At 31.6% G+C, this 23084-nt stretch overlaps 1 protein-coding gene and 1 long non-coding RNA gene across 4 annotated transcripts in view; one reads left to right on the top strand and one right to left on the bottom strand.

The window, feature by feature from the left end:
* LOC130440966 (Kv channel-interacting protein 1-like) overlaps positions 1-23084 on the top strand; it is a 69952-nt gene that overhangs the window by 34570 nt on the left and 12298 nt on the right. For all 3 annotated transcript variants that reach the window (XM_056774390.1, XM_056774401.1, XM_056774396.1), the window contains exons 2-3: positions 11734-11930; positions 20996-21065. In XM_056774390.1, coding sequence (XP_056630368.1) covers positions 11734-11930; positions 20996-21065 — 267 coding nt within the window. The remainder of the gene's footprint in view (positions 1-11733; positions 11931-20995; positions 21066-23084) is intronic.
* Positions 9511-11932, bottom strand: LOC130440988 (uncharacterized). Its single transcript, XR_008909577.1, has 3 exons — positions 11625-11932; positions 11490-11575; positions 9511-11400 (listed from the first exon to the last, which is right to left on the bottom strand). It is a non-coding gene; the product is annotated as an uncharacterized LOC130440988 (long non-coding RNA).

Below are 23084 nucleotides of genomic sequence, written 5' to 3'. Positions count from 1 at the left end.
GTCTGAGTTGTCCAGATACAATCAAGACTCGTCCGTGAATAAAACAGTTTCCCCATCGTAAAGTCCAATGAGAATGCTGGTCGGTGAATAATCGCCCTCCTCTACGATGCCTTTCCACGAGCTGGAACCCTGTCGAGGGTGGCCATGCTCCCTTAGTTTCCACTGTACTGTGTCTGAGCTTACACGTGTGATTTACGTCACTTTCTGCTAGCTCAGGAGCTGTTAAACGTCGATCGTAATACCGACAGTATGATAAATCTACCTTCCATAGTTGTCATTGGTCACCCTCTACCAGCCCTCCGATGGTAGCTACCTGTCTGCCGAATACGCACGAGCGCATCGTGAATAGTAGAATCCACTAATTCAAGTGTTTCTGTCCGTTATTTTGGTGTTTAGTTCACATGACTATCCTCTCGTTGTGGGGTTGAGCCACGTAAGACTTTTTGATACTTTTGAGGAGCCAATTCTCACCATAATGCCATCCTCAGTTTGTATTTGATCCAATCTCGGTTTAGTAAAATATTATCAAGTGGAAAATATGTGTAGACATCTGCATTTGAAATGAGTTTCAAGAGAAAGTTGACTGTTACGGATAGTGTGAACTCACGCATATATTTTTTACTTGATAATAATAAATAAAACCGACAATGGACCGAAAACAAATTGTGAATAGCATTTTAGTGAGGATAGGCCCTTATTCTCCGTGCGGTCCTGTCCTTGGTGTTTTCTTTCCATTGCTTGATGTCCATACTACTTTGATTCTTCTCTAATTCGTTTAACCTGTTGATCTGTATATCTATCGTCTTCTAATTCCTAGATTCATAGATAAAGCTACTGTATATTCGCCTTAGCTCTTCTAATCCTTATGTTTTTATTCTTTTAACTATATCTTCCTCTTTAAATTCCTCCTTTATTTCTCAATTCATTGTTGTTCTTATTCATTCCCATCAGTACTGATCGGTCCTAACTTTGTTCGTATTATTCTTTATTTTTTTTGTCTTAACTACTCTCTTTCTTCTTTTTGTAAGTATTTATTCTGGTCTTTTTATTTTGCTTCTTCTTCCTATTTCCATAATATGCTAATTCATTTTTTATTTCTGATTTTCTTTTCAACGATTTGTCCTCTCTCCCATTCTTCCGACATATTTCCTCTCTTTCAGATGTTCTTCCTTGGTTATCCTTGGTAATGACTTGTATTACTTTATTTACTGATGGTTTCTATGTTTTCTTTCGATTCATCTATACAATCTTGATTTTATTATATTTACTATACCGTTATTTTACCTCTATATCGTGTTATCCTCTTATATTTTCATGTGAAATTCTTTTGTGATGTTATTTAGTTTTAATTTCTAATCAATATCTCTTGGTTTTAGTGTATTTTTACCTATCTATATCTCTTTGTCTTCCATGTTATTTGTTTCTAACCATCTGAGTATTCATTCACTTTATTTTTACATCTTGTTGGCTTTTCTCATTATACTACTCTTTCGTTGATCCTCTTTCTTCTTTTTCCAAAGGTTTTTTCACTCCTTTCAATAGATATTTCTCAAAACTTCTCCATTCTTCTTCCACGCTTTTATTTTCTTCGTATTAATTCAAAGGTGCCACGTTTGTTTTCATTTGATAACTTTCTTGTATTCCATTTAGCAAGACTCTTTATTTTAACCGTGGCCATCACTATGTAATGATCTGAGTCAGCGTTGGCTTCTGTATATACTTGTTTTGAGTAGTCTTTGTTTGATCCGGGGAGGTTAAATTTATTGTGTGTGAAATTTTCGTGCTACTTATCATCATCTTTATTTAAGCTGCCAGGCTGCATAAACTTTCTCCACTGTTATTGATTTCATCATAAATAGAATGTTTAAATATTATGTTTACCTGCTAATTGTAACTTCCTTATTCTTTCCATCATTTTTCTTGGGGACCCATACGTTATATTTTTTTAATTTTTCATTGATCTCGTGTTTTCCATTATTAGACATCGTTAATTTTTTGAGGTATTAACAAACATATAGAACTTGAGTTTACGACTAAATGTTTTTTTTGTCGACTCTTTTCCCACTCTACTACTCATATGCTCGGCCATTATTTAGTTAATTCAGGAACGCTTCCCAACACTTAAACGTCAACCTTGCTAATAATTAAATAATTCGAAAAACTGGTCTGCCGTTCCTCGAAGAAGATGAATTTCGACTCTAATATTGGATAATTTCTCTTCACAACAACTGTAATGTCTCTCCAGTGAAATGTGTAAAGAGTGATCAGTTTCAAGTTTTTTGGATCTATTCAGAGTAGCCTAAAACTGTCTCGTTCGGAACCGAATGCAATACGCCGGACTATGCTTTCAAATTATTTAAACTAGAAAAATTCCATGAAATGAACAAACAAACAAAAAGACCCTCACAGAAACCAGCTCAAAAAGAACAATGCAATGAAATCGCCCCTATGATAAAAACATATACAATACAAAAACAAACCTCAAACGAATTCCACCCTCGTCAAACTCTGGACCCCCACTGCAACCGGACAGGACTGGCCCCATTTTGGGGACGATTTTGATTTCGCAACATTAAGCTCAACAATACTCCAGCAAAACTAAATCATCCAGCTATAATTTCAATTGAAAATAAAGATTTAAACAATGTTAATACAAGAAAGTTTATACATGATTTGGTAAATATAAAAACAAGAAGAGTTAAGTAGACAAGTATTAAGGTATATACATTTTTATAATTTTTTAACAAAAATAATAAATACCTAATTGAATTCAAAACATTAAGTATCCTTTTTGTGACAAAATTCAGAGTAAGTATTCGTAGAGCGGCATAATGGGTATTCCATGCGGACGATGAAACAGCAGCGGGCCTGATGATAAACACTTATGAATTCCGTATTAAGTAACGTTAACAGAAATAGACCGAAAATTATAATCTTATCAAATATAAAAAACACTAAATTTTCGAATATTCGGTTTAATAATATGTTATCTCATTTAATTCAATTTAAAATCATTGAACGATATAAGATACAAAAGAATTTTCCAAATCATGTTTAGTATTTCGAATCTATTTTATAACCGATGTGCGACGCAATTCGAATCACAAAAATTATACTTGTTTACTATTGCTATGTAAACTAATAAAACGTGTCGAACTGCTTAGTTACGGATATCCCACACATACCTCTATATTTACTATAATGTTTTTTCACTTCAATTTCAAACAATTTAATTTTTTCATAATCAATTTACCTGCACATTGCTTTTAAAAAATAGCTGTCATTTTATTAAGGAACTTTAGATAGATGGTATAATATTGAAAACAATAGTCTAAGAAAATAAGACGTCAAATGCTAAGTCTCGGTAAATTCCTGAATGTTCAATATAACTTACTTTGAAATAAGCAACGAGTTTGTTTGAAATTGTGAATTTCGAATTTTGAAGGAGAAATTTAATTTATCGCGAACGAAACAAAGAATTCAGTGAAAAATCGTCGAAAGCTTCCCTCATGCGAGTCGCCAATCCAACTCTGTTAACGATGATAACGTCTCTCGGCCTCTAAAAGTAGCAGAGGCTCTCAACATTTCTTATGAATCAACTCAACACATTTGGGTAAATTTTTTGGATAAGAAGCGTATCAATTCTAAAATCGTACCCAAAGATCTGAATATTTTGTAATTACAACGTCGAGTAGAGTTCGTAGAAGAGGTACTTAACAACTCTGATGACTCTATGTTCATTAAACGCATTATAACTAATGCTTAAACTACACTTATTAATATGGTGTCAAAACTGTCAACAGTCTAACGATAACGCTAAAAAAATTAGCCGAAATCGGAAGAACCACGTCAAAGTCGATAGAAAATCAAAGTGATGGGTTCTGTGGTTCATCATGGACTTGGCCATTTTGTAACATCTTAGTGAGGCAACTAGTCATAAAAGATTGGGTCTGTTTCCATACAATTCATGAATTTTTCACCACAATAATGCAGCGTTACATTCAAGCATAATTTTGATTTATATTTTGGCCAAGTAAGAAACGAATTTAAGACTTAGCCACTGTGTTTGTCAGATTTGGCTTTTTGATCTTTTTCAAAAGCTAAAAGTTTCAGGAGCACGCCATAAGTCCATCAAAGCCATTATAAGGAACTCGCTCAAGGCTTTGAATGACATTCCAGCCAAGAATTATAGCAAGGGTATGGAAAATTGGATTAAGCGTTGACATTCCTGTATTAGCTGAAAAGTAGCTTGTGATGAATATTAAAATACGTACAAATGCTTGTTTTTTCATTTCGGGTCAAATTTGATCACATTGTATAACTTCCCAATGATTAAACTGCACACTTGTGATTTGATTATTCCATCCAATTCAGGATAAAATACACAACGCTCACTCAGAGATGTTATTAAGTATCAAATTGGTGTAGGATTGTAGCACATCATTCGCAGGCACTTTTTATATGATGAAAAATGCATGTTAGTTTCTGCAGTAATAGAATCACGTTTCCTGCTGTAATAATTATTTTGATTCTAGGACACTGCTAAAAATTGATTAGAAAAATGTTCGCAAGCACTTGTGATAGTTTAAACATCAGTAAAACTCACGTAAACAGCGTCCAAACTGTATTTTAATAATAAACTTTTCGTCCATTAGCTAACAACACCGCTCAACCCGAAAATTGGTCGCATTCACATTTTAATGTCATTCGATGAAGTCGTGTCATACTTAGGGAAAGAGAAAGATACTGACAAAACTATTGCTCAGTCTGGAGCTGGTCAGGTATTCATACAGGATATTGAATCAGTATCATAAAGCTAGTGCAATTTATTATAAAACTAAATTATGCGTACCTAATTTTACATTATACTATTTAGCAATGTGTTATTGGTTTGATGAGTCAAATGGCACGCTTGAAGCCTCTGCTTCATGGATAGTTGACCATCTAGAGAAGATTTTTATTCAAAAATTACTGCCCGTTATTTTATATTCCGATAGCTTTTGTTCTCAAAATCTAAATGCGACCTTGAGCAAGGCTTTATTATGTTCAGCAATAGAAAAAAATATTGTGATTACTCGAAAGTACCTGGAGAAAGGTCACGCCCACATGGAATGTGATTTCGAACACAGTGCAATAGAACGTTAACTAAAAGGCAAAGAAATTCACCTTCCATAACAATACGTGACTGCAACTAAAACTGCCAGGAGTGATCTCTGGCTCTGGCTTGGTAAAAAAGTAGGTGACCTAGTCGTTACAGATTCACGTATGCTAGAATATAGACCAGATGGCACAATTTGGTATAAAATTATTATTAAACAAATAAATTACCGACATAAATTGTATACAGCTAGAATACCAATTACGAAGCAGGCGTATGAAGACTTGCAAAATCTAAAAAGTGTATTACCATCTAGTTACCACTCTTTTTATGATCGCACATCAATCGCTAAAGACTGCAATTAACTATTAAACTAGAGGTTTTGTCAAATTCACCATAAATTTTTATCAGATTGTCAACTGCTACAGCCAGAGCACCATCTGAAGCTTCTAGCATAAACTTTGTTTCAATAATTTGGAAAATATTATTGATTTGTTTCAAGGCCCCGTATCGTGACGACAAATCTTGTATAAATCGGTTTATGCATTCATTCATTGGCCGACATATTTCTTCTTGAATTGATAATCCAGTATCATGAGATGATTAATCCCGCAGTTTTTTATCTTCCTTCTTCCTCGTTTCTCGATGTTGATGTCCATGTCATTACATTTTTTTTATGCCAAAAGTTACAGCATTATCCACAATCGTGATTCGTTCGGTCATTAAATACTCATTCAAGGCGTTTGGTTTGGTGATTCCTGTATCCAGAGTCATTTTTGGAGACTGCAAATATTGTTGAACTAATTTAAGTTATTGTGACTTGATTTCTTAAAAAGGACTTTCTCAACAACTATCAAATTATTTTAAGAAATATGATATTAGTATAAGTCATAAAGGACATAATACATTATCCAAATATTCCACTAAATTGAAATCTAAAGCACCAAAAAACAAAAGTAGTAATATTATATATCAAGTGCCTTGTACTAATGGTGACGCGGTCTACAAAGGGCAGACATCTCAGTATTTCGAAAATAGATTAAGAGGTCATCAATACGATAAAAAAAGAAAAAGAACTGCAACAAATATCAAAAAATTCCATTATAAAGATTCAAGAGAATTTTTAGAAATGGTTCATATTCATTAGAACAAAAAAGATATAAATGATAAAAAAGACCTAATAATTTAAGTAGAATTTATAGCTCCTTTTTGTAAATTCTAATGAAACTACAAATAATTTAATTGACTACTGCTATATATTTAACATATAAGGACAGGGAAAATTTAATTTTTCTTATTAGAACAAAGTTCTAATTTGATTTTATTCTTATTTCGATATACATTATGAAGGTGATCTATTAATCAATATAAATACGCAAATAGTCAGTGACAATATCATATTTTGATAAAGAATTAAAGAAAAGTCGAAACGTCAATTTTATCTATCTTCCAAAAATTATTAAATATATATCAAATATATAATAATATACGTTCGAGAACATGAAACACTATATAATATTTGTGCTTGAAGAAGATTTTTACCAGTAAATGATTAAAACTCAATTTTTCCAATTTTTTTCAGTTAGGGGTAGTTTTAACCATTAAAAAATAAAAAGCGTCAATCAGACTTTTGTCACTTTTTATATTGAGCCTAAGATTTATTCTAAATTTTCATGCAAATCCATTCAGTTTCAAAAATTCGGAGGTTACCTAACTTTCAGCTTCAATGACTGTTCTAGAAAGAATCAGCTGGTATGTACCTGCTCGTAACGGTGTTTCTCCTGAACACATCAAATTCTAACCTAGTCTTATTCTTAATAACTAAGGATTCTAACAATGATAACTGTTCATTTTTTCAATTTTATTAGTAAATTTTATAGATGGACATTTTGAATGTAATTGGAAGATGAAATCTTTACATTTGCTTTGTTTATATCAAATATAGTAAAGATGTCGCTCAAATAATGTAATACTATACCCTAGAAAAATACTGAAGCTCTTGACTAATCTTTTTTTCAAAGTTAAGTTAGGTTAGGATAGTTAGTTACTCATAAATAGTCAGCTTTAAACGATGATAAGCGATTGCCCTCTTAATTCAATCTCAATATTTTCTTCATCATCATTTTCTTCATCAGTATTACTTCATATTAAGAATTTTTAATGCCATATAATTCTTTTATGCACTGTTAATCATTTGGTAAACTATGCGCTTCTAATTATTATTTCGTCCTATTTGTTCGCTTCAAGTAGTATATTTCTGGAATACTTCCAAAGTTACTTAATATTTTCGCATTCTTTCTGTTACTAGCTTTCATATTTCCCGGAAGTCTCCTTAATTCACTAAAGAACTTGTATCGATCGAAATTCATGGGAGGAGATGTAGGTGTGTAACTGATATATTAGTGATCTTTGTAGATGAACTTGTGTTTTAAAAAAAATTTTATCCTTGGGTGTTTCCTGCGTTGATTAGGTTAAAAAGATTTCATCAAAATAAATGTTGAGCATAAATATAGAAATATATATTAGTTACATTAAAAAATATTTTACACGAAAAATATCATCAGCGGTTGTCAAGTTTAAAAATAGGTTAAGTACAAAAAAATCTGACGAGTAGGGGATTGGGCAAAAATTATTCAGGAAGAAGACAAACCCAAACATTAAGAAGCTAGCAATGATTAACTAATTACGTAGATACTAATTGGACAGCTTGCCAACGTTGGGTGAAACAGCCTGACGTCAGAGCACAACGTTCGTAGGATTACGAAACGTCTGTTTTTGCATTGAAATTGAAAATCAAAATTCGAGTTTTTACAACGTCGTGGGTTGCCGAAATGATGGAGAATTTATCAACATTGTCATCGCGCCGAGAAAACAAGAAGTTATTCGTTATAGAATCTTTAAATTATCTAACTTATAGGCCAGGAACCAGTCGTAAAAAAATGTTAAAACCGAGGAATTTTGTGAATCAACGTCGATTTTTATGAAAATTTGGATTTAAGCTCTACTCACCCTCTTATTCAAAATTTACCCTCTGCCGAGGGTGCTTTTCATTTTTTAAGGGTTAAAACTACCACTAAAAAATTTAAATAACTTCGATTTAAGCATATATTTTAGTAAAATACGGTTTAAATGAATTATTCGTAGCTCTGTTGATATTCTCAAACAAGTTTATGATTAATCGGACTCATGAAACCCCTCCAAAGACTATCCTTTGAGGGTAGTAATATTAAAAGCTTTTTTAAAGGCACTTATTATAATCTCGATTCTCATGAAAATTTGAATTCGAGCTCTGCTTACCCTTTTCTTCGAAATCTTCCCTGTGCCGAACCGGGCTTTTTATATTTTGGGGGGTCTAAATTACCCCTCAATGCAAAAAAATTTAAAATCTCAGATTTTATGCATGTTTCTGGTAAAATGAAGTTTAAATGTATTATTCCTAAATCTGTTGACATTTTCAAATATTTTTATGATCAGATCTATACAACTCCTCCAAATCATCCCCTAAATACATGAAAAGTTAAAAAATAATGTAAACGATTCTTTTATAATTAAAAATTATTCAAAAGTGTATTTATATTGAATTGAGAATATTTCGTCAGTATTGTTGCTTTTTAAATATTTCAACGCTTATAAACCCACATTAAATGATCAAAAATTTCAAAATTGTAGTTAATTTTTTTTAAAAAAATAATAAAAAAATAAAAATAAGAATATTTTTGAAATCAATAGAAATTTTTATGTAGAAAATATTATAAAAAACAATTTTGAATCATTATACAGTGCAACCTCGATATAACAATTCGGAAGGGAACAAGTAAATATTCTTTATATCAAGTAATTCGTTGAACTGAGGTTTGTTATGTTGAGGTTAAGTTGGTCTAAAATTCGTTAAAAAGTAAAAAAATAGTTTTATTCGCCAAAACATCACGTACTTGCGGGAATCCCGAACTTATTAGATATATCTAATTTTTTCGTCATAGGATTTTTGTCAACAACATATTGAATGATGTTTCGCGTTTCTGTGACCGATAAGGAACATCTTTTACGTTTCTGAGCCATTTCAACTTGAATTTTCAGCAATAGTAACGAGCAGCAGTGTTTACATTACTTTCCATCAAACAACAATGATTGTTTGATTACGAACAAAAGCGTGTCGAAACCTGTCGCGACATGAATCTCATACTGAGATTAAGAGTTATACATTGGTGGGTACTTTATATAAAGGTTTTGGGTTGACAAAATTCGTTAATTAGAGGAATTTGTACTTTTCCTTGATAGTTGAAAATTCGTTATAAAGAGGTTGTTCGCAAAAAATGTTCGTAATGTAAAGGAATATTTTACATTGACTCTGTGATTTTTGCTCAGGAGTAAAGTACCTTTCTTTTTGACAATATCGAAAATTGTTATACAGAAAATATTCAACATTGTTTATTTACATTAAAAAAATATTTTTTTCTACATTTTCTCTGCGATTACGTTGGAAATTTAAGTTTGCACGTTAATGCATAATTAATCTAGGATGCACTGGCATTTTTTAAAACTGTTAGAAAAATTTCACATGAGGAATTACACATGACAAAAGCATTCGATTATAGAATAATTTTTATAATAAAACCCTTTTTCATAACCAGTCTCGTTATTTATTAGCCTGACTTCGTATTAAAAAGTTAAGGGCATTAAGTAATGGCAAGTTGAAGTCGATCGACCAATTTTTGGGGGTTAATTCATTTTTCAGATTAGAATTCAATTCTAAACCTTTTTTCACTTTCATATTTTCTCATGAAACTTTGTCATGGAAAATTCAGAAACTAAGGACATATTTTCAATATTGTTGAAACAGTTACTAAAAATTCAAGCGTTACCTATGAATTTAAACACCTCTTTTGATAATGTACAATTCAGTTCTTCCTGTAATGAATTGTTAAAGCTTTTTTTATTAAGTGGGAATACACATTAAGGAAACAAGTAGATATATGTTATTGTTGTTAGGTTTTTGTGAAGGAAACTGTAGAAGAAGCGTAAAGGCTTCCTAGTCGCGTGGTTCCTCACATTCCTTTACATTTCCTCAAGAAACATTGAAGAAATTATAACAATTCAATAACTACAAGAACCGAATTACAAATCATTAAATGTGATGTACGAATTCATAGTCAACTCTAGACTTTTTTTCAAATAAAATTGTTGAAAACATGTCTATGGTTACTCGATTTTTCGTTAAAAATGAAAATTTCTTTGAGTACAGAGTACAGAAACTTTCATATATAAATCAACCGGCAGATTAGAAACTTCTGTGAAATTTTAACAATAGATCATCTTTAATCAACACCCCAGAATCATTCTATCGCCTTCTACTTACCAACTTAATGCCCTCAACACTCTAGTACAGTGTACCAAATTTGGTATTTTTGAGTTGCAAAGAAAATAATTGTTTTCGAAATTTTGGAACCAACTGTGAAGCCCTCGGGGATTCAACTTGGTATAGACGTAAGTTTTCCCCAATCGTCATATTTTAGGCTGAACACACTATTCACACTACCACTACCACCAATACTAACCATTACATTATCTGACGCGCGTTTCAATAACCAAGTTATCGTCTTCAGAGACTGGAGGTAAACTAAAATCTAATTTCTTGACGTACCTGTTTTATACTGAATTTTCCCACTAATAAACCTTGTCCCACGAAAATTAATTCCAGTAGGTAAACCTCTTAACATTTATTCTTTGACTACTAAACTATAGAGTGGGCAGTAATGAATTGGCTCTTTGTGCTTATTCAAGCTTTCATTACATTTAACAACTTCAATGCTTCCAAATGCATCAAACAATTTATTATTGGATACATTTTTGAACATTTATTACATTATTAATACTTATGTCATAATGATGACTGGTAGCGTGATCGGTAATACTCGATTTTTCGGTCCATCCATATTTTAAATAAGCTATGTGCTCCTTAAATCGAACAATATCGGATATCTTAGTTTGTCCAATATACCTACCGTCATAATCACCACAAATCTTCTCCAACTTTGATATTTTACCCTTTGGACTACCCAACAATTGTTTTAATGTGTTGTTTTTCAAATTTTTGAAGAGTAAACAGTTTTTGCTGGAGCTCTCTTACTTTTTTTATTAAATATTACAGAATATTTTTTATGCTTATAGCTTCAACTGTCTAAGTTATCGTTTCCTGTGGAGGTTTACAATTTGTCAAGAATCATGTTTTCAATAATGTCTATAATCTGATGATTATGTATTCCACACATGCAATCGTAGAGTTCACAAATGTCGGGTACTTTCTAAAAAAATATGTGGAAATTATTTAATTTAAATACATTGAAATGTATCAAAATAATCAATAAAGTTGATACCGTCAAACAAAACTTACTACAGGCCGGAACGTTGTCTGATTATTTGCAGGTATGTCAGTCTTATTTTCTCAAACACATCGTATACTACTGACATATTACAAATCTAAAAGAAAAATCTTACAATAATTAATCAAATTTGTTTTAAAACTAACCTCCTGACGTTAAGTATTCAATCTCCTATAAACCTCTCTTAGTTTTGTCCCATCGACATATAGGAGTTATCTGTGAGCGCTATAGTTAAATTTTCAAATTTATTTTCAGGTTTTTCCAAAAGCCACCAACTGAACCATACCCTATCTAAGATGGCTACTCCTTCAGAAAGTCCCGTCGAAGAGGTTATGTTTGAAATAGAACCGTCCAGAGTACCAAAGCCAGTACCAGTTGCTCTTGAAGATCTTTGTAAATTAACCAAATTCACCAGACAAGAAATTAGAATAATGTACAGAGGATTTAAAACTGTGAGTAATTTTATTTTCAAATTTATTGGTAGAAGTAAAATTTAAGGTTCATTAAATTTTAGTGGAAAGTGATTCGGTATTGTCACGTACCACAAAGTTTTACTACTTTTCGGAATAATAATAATACTCTCTACCTCTATTGAATTCATAATCAACTATTGGAAATATTAATAATTTAAGTTGAGTGTTCCATCTCATTACTTCGATCGTATAATGAACAACAAAAGAGAAACGGTTTAGAGCAAAAAAACTTTACTCACCAATGAATAAAATACAGTTTTAGGTTTCTTCCTGGCTCCTGCTAGTGATTGTTCGTATACTTCATAAAATATTGTATGATGCTGCTGAAAAAGATCTAAGTAATAAAAATTAGAATATCAGGTATAATTGTCTTATAACTGGTCAGTGTGATCGTTAAAACTAAATTTGACCTAAACTGTAATTGTATATACAGGCTGTTTCTGAATGAACCCATTTTCTACAAAGGGTTTCTAAAAATTGTCACTCCATATCTAAGATAGGTAGAAAATTGTTTAATAAAAAAAATTCGTAACGCCTTTCGATTCTTGTAACGTTTCACAAAAATCCATTAATCGGTATATCTTGATTTTCTCCAAGATTTCCACGACAAGCTATAATTTATTGATAGTTACAACGAAAACTTGACAATAATAAGGTTTTTGAAACCTTGTTATTTGTAAAATTGGATATTATTAAGCAAATGTACTCAAATATTGAATACACATGTTATTAACCTTAGGTGAATGTTCAGAAAGCTCTAATGCAGCTATTAAGCGTTTTTTTTAGTGTAAAACTGAATGATGTTCAAGATAACTTGGAATTTTTATTAATAAATCTAACTTTAAAAAAGTTATATTCAGTAGTACCGCTTGGTACGAACTGTGTAACTAGCACCCTATATGATAGTCAGATATAAAAACAAATTCATGAGATGTATCAACTTTCAAAACATATTCATATAAAATTTCATTACAATGTGACCATTAATTTTGGCAAAATCGTAAAAAATGTGTATTTATTTTGAGTACAGATGATCTTTTTATGAAACACCTTGTACAACAAAATTTCTTCGGGAATATCACCACTACAAGATTTTTTTCAAATTCGACACATATAAAGGCATGCACAAGCTCTGCTTTTGCACTAAAACAAATTCAAAGGGCTTGATCTTCTTAAGTCTTTCTAACCCTGTATTGTCAAGGAGCTGGATAGCCTCGACATTGATGTGAGTGATAGAGTGATAGAGCGTATACTATGTTCCTCAGTACTTTGTTTTGGAATCTTTGGATGATTACTAAGTTGCTTGCTTTGTACTTCCCCATAGATAAATACCATAAGTCTGTACAGGCTTAAGAATCTGCGTTATTATGTAGAGACAGTCTCTCTAATTAGCCAGTATTTTTTTCTAAATTTCAGTCCAAGCTTTTCTTTTTTATTTTTAACATGCACTTTCTATCGAAGTTTGGTATCTAAGGTAATATCTAAGGATTGTGCTGTGTTTGAGTGTGGAATCAGGTTATTATTTAATCTGACTGGAGTATGATATATCGTTTTGGTCGTAAAGTTAATATGAAATTATTTAGTTACATTAAGATTAATTTAATTTAAGGCAGTTCCATCGACGAAGATAGCTATGGTATCGTTTTCTCATTCTGGAATGTCACATGTGTATAGTAAGATTAGAAGCTGTTCCAGAGCTTATGGTACTGCAGCCTTACTTTCTTTAAGATCGGAATAAGCTTCTTTTTGTTTTATTCGAAAATATATTTCCAATATGTGTGGATGGAGAATATAAGAAGATTGCTCTGGGAGGAAAAGCTTGAGTTTATGTATCAAACCTTCATGTCTATATCTTTCTAAATCCAAATTGGAGATTAGGATTAACTTCTCTTTCTTCGTGTGGTGGTTTCCCTGGATTGAATATCATTATAATCTCCGCAATTTTCAAAAGTTAGTTTAACTATTGCTTTTTTGCATAGTTGTTTTAAAGTTTCACCAGTAAATAGGTCAATACCTGGAGGTTTTTTCGCAACATTTTCTTGTATTTTGGTAATTACTTCTTTGGGAGAAGTAATTTCTATTTTTTGATGGATTTTTTCAAAAGTGGATTCTTCATCTTGATCTTCATGTGGTTAAAAGATGTTTTTTAGATTATTTGCTCATTATTTCTTGCCCATTCACTATCTTCCAATCTGAAATGTAGTATTCTCATTATAAGTCTTTATAGTTTGTTAGTGACTTTCCAGAGTGAGTATTCGGTACTACTGTCAATTTTCTATAAATATTAATTGATTCTTATTTTCTTTCGGTAGCATGTTGAGAGTATTTTATCTTCTGGTACTCTACTTTACTGCCATTTTCTTCTAAGTTTTCTTTTTTCAGATATTAGTTCCCTTATTTCTTTAGGATAGGTGTTTCTAATCAACCTTCTATTAATAGCCGATGGCGATGTAGTTTCCCATGCTATCCCACCGTTTTCAAAATAAGTTCTCAATAAATTTATGAGCTTTGTTGGCAGGTCAATTTCGGATCGCATGTGCACGTCGCGTCGTTAGGAACAAAGCTAGAAGGTTTTCGGTAATCTATAAGAGGAGACTATGATCAAGTATTTTGGCTGAAAGTAATAATTTCCACCATATATTATAATCGTATTCTATTCTTGTATTGTCCACTTTTAACTGATGTTGGTATTGGATTCAGAATCTATTGGTTCGAGGAAACAATTTAATCTACAGAATGAGTTTTATTTATGTGCCAGATCTTTCCCGTTTCCGGAAAAATAATGAACTTTGTTATTTAAAATGGATCACCCTGTATATTCTTCGATTTTAGAAATACTTGTTTTTCATCCAACTATTTGCGCTATCTCCACCGGAATAATATATAGGTGACTATGACTGCTACAATAAAAATATTGTCTTTTCAATAAATTATTATTGTTGAAGTTTATTACAAGTCATAATGAATCGTTTATCTGAAAAAGAACGAATTAATATTTTATTGATGTTAGGATATGGTGATAGGCGTAGAAGTGAGCAAGAAACGTGTTAATAATTTATATCCTAACCGAAATCCCATAACAATATCTATTGTCAGTAAATTAGTAAAAAAGTTTAACGAAACTGGTTCAGTAAAAGATTTATACAAAACAGAGCGCAGAAAACATGAATCGACTGAAAACAAATTAAGATGTTTGTGTCCTGCTAGAAAGATGATTCAGAGTACTAGACAAATATTCAGGGAAAATTTTACGTGCTAATAAATTCCATCCATACAAAGTAACGTTGGTTTAAGAGTTGTCAGATAACGATTTTGATAGACGTGAAGAGTTTGCAGACCTAATGATGGAAAAATGTTACAATCCAAATTTTTTAATTTTTAATGTTTTGCGATGAGACCTCTTTTTGTATTAATAGAAAAGTAAATCGGCATAATTGAATGGTCCTTTTTTCATTAACGGTAACTTAACTTATAAAAATCGTACAAATCGTTTCCGAGAGAATTGAGGCGTTTTATACGTAAAACTCACTCTGTATATTGCAACCATAAACAATCTAAAAAACTAGCAATATAAAAAAACAACAATTTCTAAAATAACATGATAAAATACAAAAAAAACAATATTATAGTGATTTAAATAAATAAATTTTATGAGTTGCGGTGAAATAAACTGTAAATTTGTTTCAATGTTTGAACTTATCTCTGTGAAGTGTACTTGAATAATTTTAGTTTAATAACTTTGAAAATGGCTTAAAATCAAATAAACCGAAACGTAAAAACTCACGAATAGAATATATAGTTTTATTGACCGCAATTCATTGAATTTATTTATATAAAAATATCCAGGCAATTAGTATCTCCCATTTTCGAGGCAAACTCTTAAACTTTGAAGAGTAGATTGAACGGCAGTCCGTTTCTGTTCTGAAATACTCTGATTAGTATTTCGTTTTTTTTAATATATTGTTTCTAATAGTAGCTTAAAAAGAAGCTCTTTAATTTATTCTCAAAAGTGTAATCTAAGTCAGTTACAACAATTCCCTAGCATGCGCGACATTTGATAAAATTTTGCGGTTGAACAAGTGAAATCAATGACATCCGACTGAAAAGCGGCAAACGACACGACGATGAACAATGACACACAGCAATAAAAAGTGAAAGAAGACATTCTAATTGAAGAAATAGGGAGTAGAAGAGAATACGCTGAGCGTAAACCGTCCAGCTACGAAGACCTCAAAAGAAACAAGAAAATAGTAGGAAATAAATAACGAACTTATATAAATATATGAACCATCCGAAAAAAATTAACTTATTATAGAAATATGAGCAGCATATAATGCCACAAAGATGGAGTTTGGGACAAGTGTTTCTAATTTTCAAAAATTAAAAACAAAAACAAAACCAGACAAAACAAAATAAAAATGTACAAATAAGACTAATAAGACCAGTAATCACATATGGAATGGAAACAACAGTAATCAACAAAAGGGAAGAAGAAGAACCGAGAGACACATAATAATAATAACTATAACAGGTCAAAACACAACACAGGAGGGAGAAAGGAGAGCAAAGGAAAACGAAGAATTTGAGAAAGAGCTGAAGAAGGAAAATATAGTGAGATACATAAAAGCACAAAGACTCAACTAGGCTGGGCATATAATGAGAAGAAATCCAATTGAAATGATCAAAAGAATAACGCAATGGATCCCATTGTGGCCAAGGAGAAGAGGCAAGCAGAGAAAGACTTGGAGAAACTAAATAGAAGAGGACATAAGAGCACTCAATATAGAGAACTTGAGCACAAAATGGGGGAGCCGAAAATATTGGAAAATAATAACAATCCATCTCAAAAAAGGCTATAAACAATTGAAAGGCTTGATGACTTTTTCGGCAATAAATTTATTGAAACAACTTTAGCAGTTTCTCTGATTTCTGGTTTTATAACATAATTTAACATAATACATTAAAACCAACAGAAATCTAAACACACCATAATTTTGACAGGTTTAACTCAAATTTATATTGTTTCAAAAGGTACTTCAATTTATAAATTGTTTCGAAAATCATGTCGCTGATAGCTGATAGTGTTAATGCTCCGCGCATTCAAACTATAGGTCCTGGATTCGAATCTGGTCTAAGAAAATTCACAATATTTAGTAGTGTTTTACATGAGAAAATTATTAAAACCGATATTTTGTAGCAAAACAATATAATATAGCTAAATCAAGAAAGCATCTGACAGCAGTAATAAATGGATTCATTAATCACTGTCGTGATTATTAAGACCGAGCGAGCAGACGTATAATGAATACTTTATACAACAGTCGTGGATAAAAATGTTTTTAACACTATTGAAAAAAACTCAATCATAATTATAAAAGACGCAAAATAATAAACGAAAAGGATATCATGGAAAGATGGAGATAATATTATAGAAATCTCTTAGAAAAAATAATATAAAAGAGACGGAAAATAAAGAGACTAAAGAAAAAGCAGCGGGAGTAGCAAAAACAAAAACAACAAAAGATAAAACACGTACAAATGAAATACAACAAAAAATACACAAACTGAAATAAAAGAAGACACCAGAAACAGACAAAATAACGACAGACATGGTAAAAGCGACAGAAATATAAATGAATAGAAATAAAACTATCAAAAACAAAACATATACGCAGGAGGAGGACCAGAAGACTGCAATGTAGAAATAATGACACTGTTATAGAAAAACAGGCACACAAAAAAAGCAATAATTATATAAATTATAGACATTACAAAAAGAATAAATGAATCAAAACAAGGATTCAGAACAAACAGAAGAACAACAAAATGTAACTTCATAATTAGACAAATAACAGAAACAGAAATAAAAGAAGACGAAGATATACACCTGTTTCTTATAAATGTTAAGAACGTATACGACAAAGTCAATAAAAATTACATATGAAAAATCCTAGCATACGGAGACACAGTTTTTTATGAAGAGACAAAAAAATATGTTAGAGTTGCTGATTATACACCTTTGAACTAACCGAGTTGCCAATTTAATCAACATTATCGGTCAATTCATGAAATGTAGTTAGGTTACCGCTGTAGCCTGCAGTCGGGATCATATTTTCAACAATTGCCCTTTCATGAATAATAGATAATAGTCATGCAAAAAATCGAATTATCAACGTTTTAGTATATGAAATTGGAACAATCAATGACTTTCTTTTAGTCAAATATTATCTATTTGAGTAAAATATTGTGCACAACCCTCGACAGACTCCATAAATTCCGTAAATAGTAGCAACTTCTACAATAGGCTTTTATCATTTCTGTTTAAATATAAAATAGTTACTTCCCATCAATTTGGATATTTAAGTAACAAATGCACAAATTATGCAACTTTTTGTGATTTTTCTAAAGCTTTCGATTGTGTTAATCATAATATTTTAATCAACAAATTACAGTACTACGGTTTCAGGGGAACACCTCGAATGGATCAACCTTACAAACAGAAGTCAACTTGCATCGCCTATCTAGACATCATTGGTAAAATATGTCTATTTGCAGACGACACCATTAAATCATGATGCGATTCTAATCTTCTCTGTCTCAACGTCGTTGAATCTGTAAAATTCTTAGGGCTTGTTGTCGACAATTCCTTGAAATGGGATTTACATATTGCTGCCTTATCTAAAAAAGTTCCTCCTGTTTTACGCTGAGATCAGTTTTCAAAGAACTGAACTTATCCATCTTCTTCACAGTCTATCATGCCCTTATTGAGTCGAATCTCCGATATTATATACTAATTATTACCTTTTGATATTACCTATAATTTTGTTACACATTGTGGTTTTTTTCTGTATATTGAAATTTTTTTGTTTATTTTTTAGTTTTTACAAGCTTTTGTCTACAAATTATAACAATTTTTTGACAAAAAAGCGTTTTTCTCTCTCTCCTCATCTTTCACCTCATTTATAAACCTCTGAACATCTTTTTCTATTTTCCTTAAGACTATAACCTCAATCAAAAGAATGCCATTACCTTGAAACCGATTTTTAACTAGCGCACTCGATGTCATCATATAAAACTTAATCCACGAAGTTAACAAGAGCCATACTTCTCGATTTCTCTTCTAGATATGCCAAAAAGACGAGTTCCCTTCAATTTTTTTCATTCTTCACCACTTGAGAAAATTATAATAGGCAATATCATAATGCTGATTCGATTTTTTCGATAATAATTTAAATTTAGCTGTATTTGCAGCCTCTTCAAATCAATGCACAATTTATCATTAACATTCCACTTTATGCGATATGAATATTAAATACCGACAAGAACTTTAAATATAAAACTGTAAGCAATATTGTTTGCGCATCATCATGTTTCACACCAAATGCGTTAGAGAAGATTGTTAAAAATTAATTAACCGATGACAGGGGTCAAAATGTAATTCTATTAAAATAAGTAAATGGCTTATGCGGTGTATCTGCTATGAACTTTTCTTTTTTAACAGAAATCTCTCTGTTGGGCGGTTGAAAAATTGTCTTAAAATGTTTCAGAAAGATAAAGTTACGTTACTTCTTGTTCAAGGGGCGATCAGTTTCTTTAATAGAAGTTTAGAATCCTGTGCAAAACGCAGGCGTGTTTGCCGATAAGCTGAAGTGAGTTTGGGACCAATTGCAGGTGTTTTAGGGTTTAGGTTATTTTCCTACAGTCTTCGTTTTACTGTCGACTGACTAATAGTCACTCCTTGCACCTCACGCGATTATACTTGAATGGCATTAAGTTGACGATTTCTTAATGTTGTTGACACAATAAAGCTGTCATCACGAGCGGTTGTAAGTCGCCCTCTGCCTAATCCAGGTCCCCTATTAAAGGATCCATTCTTGTCATAACGCTGGCACACTCTTTGAACTGCTGCGCGGGTCATATCCAAATTTCTAACAGCTCGCTGACCAACTCCATTTTCGATTGAAGCAATAACTTTGGTGGCTTTTTGTAGTGTAGTATGCATTAAACTAACAGCCTTGCTGATAAATCTATACTCATATCTAACCATATTAAATATTGTCTTTCAAACAGCAAATTACTTTTTTTTATCTGATGAATAATTAACAATTATAAAGTTTACAGTGGGCCGATTTATATGCACGCAACTATCGTAGGTATAAGCAACCCTGTTTTTTTGTTGATAAATAATTCCTATAGAATTAATATGACTTCTAATACCACCATCGACCGTTACTTTGCTTTTAGTTTTCTTGATTAATTAATAATCTTAATTGGTATTCAAAGGTATGTGTCTTACGCTTGCGTGAAATCAACGAACAGTATGTAGATTCTACTCATATCTAACATAGTTGTGTTAGGGTCAACAATTATTCTGTGGTAACTCCGCCTTAGGTAAACCCTGCTTGATACTCTCCAATAATAGGTATCCGAATCCCAATTTTCCAGTCGTTATAAACTATAAAAATAATAGTTTTATAAACTAAAAGCCATACCTCAATAGCAAACCAAAATAAAATTTAGGAAAGAATTTTTTAGGTATCAGTTTCAGTTGAAAAGGCATGCAGTGCTTTCTAAGCTATTTTCATAATTCAAAATTCAATCAATGAACATTAAACATAACGCATTTTTACATTAAAATGAGAGATTTTATTAATCACTCTACCCATTTTTGAAGAAAATTTATTCTGTAATTTTTAGTTTGGTTTGCTATTTCCGTTTTTTAAATAAAAACTACATATTAATTTGCAATAAACTAAGACATATTTTCAAAAAAAATCTATCCATATCTTTTTTAGAGGCATTAGCACTTGTAGAAATAGTAACTAAGAATAGAGCAGATCAATTATCAGAACGCATTAGGAAGGTTTTTAAGTGTGCCGTAATTAGTGACAAACTTAAAACTTACCGCGATACTTATTTTCAACCATAATGGATCATAATGGTAATGAATTTAGTGGTTGAAGCACTTATATTTGATGAAATAGCTTGTTCTAATAATACTTACTTAACAACGAAAAATATTCCATGAAAAATTTCTGTTGCAGGAATGTCCAGAAGGTGTTGTCCACGAAGATAGCTTTAAAGAAATTTATTCTAAATTTTTTCCTCACGGAAGTAAGTACAAATAATTTCTCTACCTCCAAAAGAAACATTTGGAATGGTTCATCTATGCTACAAACTATCAACATAGTTACGAGGTGTGGCAATTAAGTTCCTGGAATTTGTCGTTAAAAGCAAACAAAAAAAGTTTCACACATTTTATTATCGATTTTTCCAATAGTATCCATCATATAGTATGATACCAACATTACCATCACAATTCGTAGCATTCTTGGTAGTGATTTGAAGTTAAATCGTTTAGAAACATGATTACATCTTCTATGACCCCACACATAACTTCGTCTTAGGAAATAAACAAAGTACCAGGAGGTATATCATGATTATGAAGTGTTTTGTCGAAAAACCAATCAATGAGAAATAGGCCGGTAAATTATCGTGGTAGGATTCAGCTTCTCTTGGCGATTTTGGAACATACACAAAAAACGCCAACTAACGCAATCAACATAACACTTTCCAGTTATTGATTGGCCCACAGAGAGATGGATGAATAATGGACATAGGACATAATAGCTTTTGTTTGACGTTCTCTTTCTATTCCTTAATTATTTGCTCCAATTTTTTGAGTCGAAAACAATTGCTCCACCAATTGAAAAAATTATTTTTCAAATACAAAATATGGATAATAAATGCCTAGACTCGGAACGTGTTGCCGTATAAGTGCTGTTTGAGCTATTTACAGATACTTGAAACATTCATCTTTGTCTAAAATGGAATTAAATGGCAAAAATTATCGTGCGATAAATTTCTATGACTTTCGATGTGGATTGAACCAACAGCAATTTGCCGATCAACTCGCTATGAATTTTGGTTATGAAGCACCATCTCGAACCACCGCAATCCGCTCGTTTTCCGAATTCAATCACGGTGGCACATCGCTACAGGATGAATTTCGTGAAGGTTGTCCAAAATTATCTGTTTTGTCGATGGCAACGATGGTTAAATTGAACGAATTTAACTTCGAATTGCTTCTTCATCCACCGTATAGTCCAGATCTGGTCCCCAGTGATTACTAGCTATTCGCAAATATCAAAATAAAGCTCGCCAGTAAGAAATTCAGCTCAATTGAAGAAGCAAAAGACAAATACCTCAACAAACACGGCATCGAGAAGTTTGAGGAAACGTTGGAATGATTATTTTGCTCTTAAAGGAGATTACATTGATTAATAAAATCGATTTTTGACAAAAAAATGTGTTTTTCTCAGTTAGTCACAGGACTTATTGAGTGATGTGTTACCATTTTCTTCCATGATAGGTATTCAGCATTCAACAAACGTGAATATCCGATTTCGATTTTCGTATCTTCAAAGAACTTCGAAATATTTTATATTACTGGACAAAAATTGTTTTAAACAACATCAAGCTTATAAAATTTGGCTAAGCAGAACCGGACTCACAGGCACTTTTTCATAATAAGATTCCCACTCTCCCCCGGTTCTTATTTGGAGAGATAGACTAAACTTGTGAGATGAAAAATGCGAAGTATTCTATTATCGTGTATAAAGTGCTACTCAATACAATGATTTTTTTAAAAAATTGCTTTTTTACTTCTACATTTTCAAATACTCTCTCTAATGTTGTACCTAAAATTCTAATTTCCACATGTTTTCGGGTCCACTTTTGTCTACTTTTTTTCTCTAATACTGCTGACGATCTTAGTTTCCCGCTCGTTACCATTGTTGCAATTATTAAGTTGTATCTCTTCTAGTTGAATCAGAAAAATTGTTTTGTTAAATGGCTCTCAAATTTGTCATATTTAAAGAAATTTTTGCTGAATATCAAGTTATTTATTCATACAGTTGGCGCGATCTTAGTGTAAACGCCCTTTTTGGTTGTCACGACATTATTCAATTACATAAATGAATTTTTAGCTTTTGCGAACAGTAAAAGTAAAGTGTTTAGCATAAAAATATATATTTTCATTCCATTTAGAATGTCTGAAATTCTAGAATCATGATCTAGGCCCATAAAAATTTTATTATAAATAAAAATTGTAGCAAAACTGACTAAACTTTT

The sequence above is a fragment of the Diorhabda sublineata genome, chromosome 1 (genome assembly GCF_026230105.1).
Source record: "Diorhabda sublineata isolate icDioSubl1.1 chromosome 1, icDioSubl1.1, whole genome shotgun sequence".
NCBI classification, from domain to species: domain Eukaryota; kingdom Metazoa; phylum Arthropoda; class Insecta; order Coleoptera; family Chrysomelidae; genus Diorhabda; species Diorhabda sublineata.
The sequence above is the reverse complement of the archived record's forward strand: the minus strand, read 5'-3'. Positions and strand labels throughout refer to the sequence as shown.